The 7,162-nt window shown below is 38.1% G+C and overlaps 1 protein-coding gene across 1 annotated transcript; it reads right to left on the reverse strand.

The window, feature by feature from the left end:
- Nucleotides 1-369: 369 nt before the first annotated feature.
- On the reverse strand, nt 370-2,923 carry LOC122643722. The gene is made up of 5 exons (XM_043837311.1): nt 2,839-2,923; nt 2,592-2,718; nt 2,204-2,480; nt 1,713-2,045; nt 370-639 (listed from the first exon to the last, which is right to left on the reverse strand). Exons 1-5 carry the CDS (start codon nt 2,921-2,923, stop codon nt 370-372), a joined length of 1,092 nt encoding a protein of 363 aa, XP_043693246.1.
- Nucleotides 2,924-7,162: the final 4,239 nt, after the last annotated feature.

Below are 7,162 nucleotides of genomic sequence, written 5' to 3' on the forward strand. Positions count from 1 at the left end.
ACTGGATTAGTTAGTAGACATTTGTTAACAAAAAAAATTTGGTGATTCGTTGTAAAGAGGAAAATTATCCTCTCCAATTCCCTAAATTTAGTGTGATATAACCATTGGATGTCCGACCTGCCATGTATTGACATCTCCACCAAGCACTGCCGCACTGTCGAGCTTGAAGAATTGGAGAGGCTACTAATCCTTTCTTGGTGTCTAATGTTTCAGAATGAAATGACATGCCATAATAAGTTATATCATACAAACAGAACTACAAACATTTGATAAAATGAAACTTCAAAAAAACTATCTCATACGCATCACAAGAAACAGTTTACTCCATTCAAATGGAAAACTGGTGGAGAGGGTACGTAGTTGCTAGAACTATCTAAACGTTAAATTAATACGTCCAGGATGAAGGTTTGCTTCTTCAACTAGAAAACTTGGAGCAGAGTTTGGGATAATACGTCTCACCCCATGATATATAAGCCTAGATTTGCCTCCGAATATTAGAACATCACCAGACTCCAGAATAACTTTCTCTGCCGTTTCAGTGTCTCTGGTGTCTCCATATAAGAACTCTGCTGAGTCACTAATGGAGAAGGAGACAACAGATAATCCACTTCTTAGACTCTCTTTACTTTCATCTTTATCCTGCATCCATCATACACAACAACAAGGCCGCATCACAAAATTCTTTCTTTCAAAGAACTTATTTCAGTGAAAATATATATATATATATATATGGAATTTACATTCTCATCAAATATACAACTCAGCTTCTACGGAGAAAATTTTTAAGCTAAGCTGTCTTTAAAGAGACATCAATCTCTCCATTAATTTCTGTTCCATTATTTTGATATATAACTAGAGTTACACGGGGTTGGGGGAGGCTTCGTGTAACCAGGGTTTTCCCTAGGGCCTGAACCGTAAACCCAGGCAGGTTCAAGGATTTCCTCGTTAGCCCTCCCCACCCCCTCCCAAAAAAAAAAAAAAAAAAAGGGGTAACATACTACTCATGCTCTACTACACAAATAAGGACACACCTAAAGGGGTTTAAGATACATAAAATCCAATCATCACCACAATGATTTGATTGAGCACTGGGGTCAGTTGGGTTCACCATGAAATCTGGAGAGAGTAAAGCCACTTCAATCCGCAATTTCCTGTTTGTGTTTACAATGCCATGAATCTCTCATATATATTCTCCTCAATGACAAACAAAAGCAAAAGACGGAATATATATGCCTTGAAGAATCCCAACTGAAACAAATAAAAGACTTAAAAGAATAACTAAACTACTTCCAACCCTTGTTGGACCGGTTCTGACTGCGTTTGGGTTTCCAAACTGATCATGCTTGTTCAACCAGTCAAGTGCTACTGCATCATGTAGCTATGGACACAATTTCAAAGGATTTATGAAGCTAAATCAGTTATTAATTGAAAAGGTGTAATTGAGTAGAGTCGACGATCACTTTACAAATACTAACCTAATATCAACTGTAAATTCCTTCTGATTTAGAGAAACATTAAACTGAACTTCAATAGTATAGTACTGGAGCAGCACAACTAGAGCTCTATGTCCTGTGTTTGAAGTTTTTTTTTTATCTTGAAGGCTTATTAAAGTTATGGGTCATGTTTCTCATTGAAAATGTCACATAACAGTAGTGTAAACTAAAATTAAGCAAGAAGCATGTGGAAAGTAACAGCAAGTACACAATACACACCTGATGGAGACCCATCCCAGTCTCTGTGTAGAAATTGACAAGGCAGATGTCTGGTGACATAATCTCCTCTGCATTCCAAAGTTTCAACTGTTGCTTTAGAAAGGTATGGGAATCTTGAATTGCATCTTCAACCAAATCCCTGAATTCAATAGGGATACTTGGAGGACATGCACCATCAAATGCCCTTCTAGCTTTATATGAACTCGATTGTGGGTTCCAATCCTTCCCAAAGCACATTATCTGCCGAGGTAGTTTGACACCATTTTTTAAAACAGGTTGATAGAATCCTCCAGGCCCAAGGCCAAGTTCCTGACATTTTTTAATAATCTTGATCTAGAAAATCAAAACAATGAGAGATTGAGAAACATATATTATCAAACAGCACAGCACCAATTAAGAAGGGAGTACAAACTAAAAGCCTAAGAGAAGGATTGAAGGAGGGCAGGAGTACGTACCTAATTAGTATGACTGATGTACTTCTTTAAAAGCACCATTCCATCCCTCAACACAAGTTTTTCGCTGTTGTTGAACCACTCTGCTACCTCCTTCCTTTCCTTTCTGTTTTGTGCAAGTAAAGAAGGGGATGATGCAATTTTGGTTTGGCAGATATCGAAAGGTTCCAAGGGTAAACACTTCGAATGTTCTTCTGTTCTAAGGTAACCGTTTGGCAAGGATTCCCCATCATGTTGAGAACTTGTGTGATGATAATATCTACTACAAGCACCAATAGAACCCTTATCTAGTAGTAGTTGGTTGTTAAGAACTCTACTACATCCCCCCAGTCATCAAAATAAGTGAGAGCAGAGCAGCAGAGGTTTCAGAAAAACAAAAATAAATTCAACTGAACAAACCCATAATATTATATTTGTTAGTTAATACAGGACCAAAAGAAGCAATTCAACAACAACAACAACAACAACATAGTATAGAAGAATCTCAATAAGAGAACTAAGATTGTCTCTCTTAGTATTTGTGGTTTTTAAAACCTCCTCACTGTTGTCTGTATCTGCAGAAGCAAGCAAATCCTTCTATACCCATTCCCTGATATGGCGGAATAAGTGGTTTCAATCTTTTTCTATTCGCTCCATATTTCTTCTCGCTGAGATCCATGAAGAGGACCTTACACCCTTCTGAGATAAGCGCAGAGTGTCCCCATATGAAGTTTTGGGTGTCTCGCTCATTGCAACGCCATGAGTGTGCTCAGGTTCCATCCTGATGTTAACAAGGAGGTTTGTACATTCCCTTTCAATTTTCTTTCTATCTTGGATTTTGATGAATTTGATCGAAATTTAAGCTTTCTATTTTAAATTATATTTTGTGGGTACCTCTATGGGGTGTTCTGCGATCTGCACCAATACTACTGTGGTTAACCCACCTTGTTCTGGGATATTATTTTGTTCTTTTGCTGGATATTGGACTTAAAGGTGTGCATAATTGAAATATCTGATGGAAATTGAACTGAAAAGTTAAAATTTGTCCATTCAATAACCAAGATCCTTTTTAAAGATTCCCCGCTTGCATTGAGATACTGCTGGGTTATCATAGACGATATATGTATATTGGAAAGGCATACTCTTTTATGATTTTTTTTCCCCTTCTATTGACAGAAAACCCTAACATTTCGTTAATAGTTGTTGAGGCAAGAAAGTAGAGATAGAAATAAAAAAAGATAGACATAAGTGAAGCAAAAACATCAAATTTCAAAACAAGAACACCTCCTACTGGAAAAAAAAATCAAAGTATTTGGAATTCAGCCACCTTCACCCTCCTAGATTCTCAATCAGAAGTCTTTTCTAAAGCATCAAGGCCCTTTACTCTAAAATCCTTTTTAACAGCAGCCCACAGAATCAAGCAATCTTCAACATTGTAATACAAAACTGTCATAGCTCTCCCCTTTACACTCAAAAACTTTGATAAATTCTCTCCAGCCATAAGCTCCAACCAAAAGATTGGGGATCATCTTCTAAACAATTAAACCACAAAATGGCAAACCCACTTGGCATTTGGCAAGGATACGCCTTACTCTCTTCTCACACTACCAACAGAGAAACCAAATCCAATTTATTAATCTGTCTCTTGTAAAACCATTACTTCAACTTTTTGATCCCTTATCAAAGAACAAACATGAATTCTTTGAGGTTGAATCCAAATCCCTACACTGCACATTAGAAGTCTCATACCTGAGATGGAGAGAAATCCTGAATTAGATTCAGCTTCCCAACTTCACCTATGAATTCAGTCTTTTTTCCCACCATTTTTTGATGAAATTTCTCTTGACACTGAAAAAGATTTTCATCTTCTTTCATAAAGGTAGTTGTAATCCTGCTATTGATCAAAATTGCAGCTTCCACGACCTCAGATACAATTCCACTCCTAATTTCCTCTCCACCCTGTTGGACTTCTCAATTATCCGATTCTACAACATCTAAAATCCCCTCTCCCATTATCATCAAACCTCCGCTCCCCAATTCTTTCACTTTCTCCATCATGAAACCCCTTCCTCTGGTTTTTTCTATTACCCTTTCTCCCTCCCCCATCCCAAAATCCCTCTTTTCTCTACTCTTCTCTCTCCTTATAATTCTCAAACTCTCTCTCTCTCTCTCCTTCCCTTTCATCTCTTTTGTTCTACATCCAATTTTGGTGGTGGTTTTTTTCTGAAACTGCAGTTTTCCAAGCACTCTGTCTCTTTGTTCTTTGGTTATTTCTATGGTTTTAGCTGGCTAATATTTTCTCTATTTTTGTTTTTGTTTTTCTCAATTACTATCCGAAGAGATCAAGACTCTCATTACTGATTCAGTTCTCCTTTGTGCTTCTGGCTTTCTTTTTTTTCTTCATATACGGGCGAGTTTTTGGATTCGTCCCAGTTCACAGTGAAAAAACCCATCAATGATCAGCTGGAATCGATTTTTGTAACCGTTTCCATATGCTCATTTACAGAATCTTAGGAAACAAATTGTATGAGAAGGTACTTTCTCTTCCTCTTTCATTCATTTTCCATGCAATCTCAGTTTAAAGCTGCAAATTGTTTTCCTCAAAATTTATATTATCAAAGGTGTTTTTATGATTGGTAAGAAGGTAAAGAAGACAAATGTCCAAGTTGCAAAGTTTGTTTATAAGGGAATTTCACTTGTTGATGTGGAGAAAGAGTTTGAAATGATGCTACCAAGCCATGGAGGAAACAAAGGACATGAAGAATGCACTAGAGGCTAAGTTTATGATGTGAGAAATAAGTTAAATATATGCACACATAATAGATAATATTGTGTTACTCTTAGGAGCTTATGATCAATTCCTATGTGCCAAGCTGCTAATTTGATGAGCTTTTTCTCTTGTTTTTTCCCAGGTGAATGGCAAGTATCACAAATTTGTGACTTCTTCAGATGGGGGACAGATTGATCACTTTAAATTACAGGATGTTGAGGATTGCCTGTAGGAGGAGGATGAGGATGAAACCAAGGGTGTCTATATTATTAAGCTGTAGGAACTCAAGAAGGTACGGACTTCACATTGTTATGTGCACTTTACTGGCAGCAATGATTAGAGATGTCTTTTGATATAGTTCAATGGAGTGACAGCTGGGGGATCACATTGAGGAGCGTCACAAGAAGAACTCGGAGAGACGATCAACAGCTGAACAAATTAACTAATGCATCAACAGTTTCAGAGAGGTAGCATTGGAAAGAACCTTTGGACTTTTGCTAATTTCTCTGCTTATTAGAATGTAATTGATTTGGCTTCATGACTGGAGACAACTTTATAATGTTGTTCATCCTTGATATCTAATTGGTGGTATATGAGTGTGTGGAAGTGGAGGCATGGCTGAGAGAAAAAAAAGGCAGCAACAGGAAAACCTCCCGAAATATTCATCCCCAGTTCTGTTGTCTGCTGGTGTGAGAAGGAAAGAGAATGACCTTTACATTTAAAATCTTTCCTGTGTTTTCTCCTATATAAAGAAAATCGTTTGTTCTTTTCCTCTTATGGTGCTAACATTTTTTGAATGGTGTTCACAGGTGGTATGTCAAGAGCAATCCCTTTCCAGTTTGGGAGTTTTTCAGTCATGGTTTTGTGTATGGATGCGGGTAAAAAATTTTCCCGTTACATCCCATTATGCAGGTTATGAGTTAATTTTTGTTGCCTTTTGGTTTGCATACACCATTTTCTTTTCATCTTTGCATTCTTCTTGAGCATGGAATAACTTTATTGCGCTTGATGTATCCTACTCATCTACTAATATGACATAGGGAATTCCAAAAGCCTCCCCTCCCCCTTTCCGCCACCATATTAAGCTTCTCAGTTTAGACTGTAGACTGTTCCGATGTTTTCACATTTTTTTCATTCTAAATTGATTACCATATGACCTGCTTTGGGGAAATTTTGATTATTTTCCTTTCCCAACAACTTTGGTGTTTAATCCATGATTGATTACCCAAATCCAATACATTCTGAAGGTTTTATCACATCTCCAAATGTTCTCTTCTATCTCTTTCTTCCGGTTTTCTCTATTTAGTATTGCTTGTGGTATTTCCTTTATTGTTGTTATTACTTTTGTTTCATTTCATATTTTCCTTCTTTTGAAATGTAGTTTCTACTCCAGTTGGAACCATTGTTTTGGTTAACTCTTCTGTCAGTGGAAGAGCTCTCCTATGTTAGGGCTCTGATTTGATAACAAAACTATTTCATCTATGAAATATTTTCTCTGCTTTGTTTTTTTTTTTTTTTTTTTTTTTTTGGTTTTCAAATCGTCTTAAAGGTCCAATTCATTCAATAATTGCATGAGAGCTAGCAATCAGTTGAACATGGGGGACAAGCTTTTCTGCAAAGAAAGAAATGAAGTAGGGATGATGTTCTTTATGCCGCAGAACAGCCTGTGTGCTCACACACATGGGCTGGCAATTCAGGGGCAGGGTGGTCATTGCCCACCCCATGTGTGTGGGCCCCCGAAACAAAGAACATTTGGCCTATATATATATATATATATAGGGGCTCATGCTGTTCTCTGTGCCGCAGCGTAGGGTGCGCCCAGGCACATGGGGTGGGTTCTATGACCACCCTGCCCCCCTGAGTGGCAGGCCCATGTGCTTGGGCAGGCTGCGCTGGCACAAAGAACATTCGCCCATATATGTATATGAACTTACGAAGAAATTAAAATTAAGCGGAAAGAAAGTCGAGGAGGGGTTTAAAGACTTACTGCAGGTGGTGCTCGAGTACTACTAGGCTGATGAAATCCATAATCTACACTGGAACCATTAATGTATTCCCACCACCGACCACGACTGCGACCACTACCGTGGTTTCTGCCACCACGACTCATCGTCATCCTTCCACCACCACCACCACCAACAAAGAAATGAATATGAGAGAATTTTTTGGGGGAAAAGAAAGGAAGGCGGCGAATGGTACGAGCAGCAGCAGGGGTTGTTGTTGTCGTCGTCGGTGCATGGGAAGGAAAG

This window comes from Telopea speciosissima, chromosome 10 (genome assembly GCF_018873765.1).
Source record: "Telopea speciosissima isolate NSW1024214 ecotype Mountain lineage chromosome 10, Tspe_v1, whole genome shotgun sequence".
Classification (NCBI taxonomy): domain Eukaryota; kingdom Viridiplantae; phylum Streptophyta; class Magnoliopsida; order Proteales; family Proteaceae; genus Telopea; species Telopea speciosissima.

Excerpts from the sequence above, each read along its gene's own strand:
- LOC122643722 (XM_043837311.1), bottom strand. The coding sequence starts at position 2,923 with ATGGAACCTGAGCACACTCATGGCGTTGCAATGAGCGAGACACCCAAA. Across the intron at positions 2,719-2,838 it reads TCTGCGCTTATCTCAGAAGG|ATACAGACAACAGTGAGGAG; the intron begins GTGTAAGGTCCT and ends TTGCTTCTGCAG. Across the intron at positions 640-1,712 it reads CTGGGATGGGTCTCCATCAG|GATAAAGATGAAAGTAAAGA; the intron begins GTGTGTATTGTG and ends TGATGGATGCAG.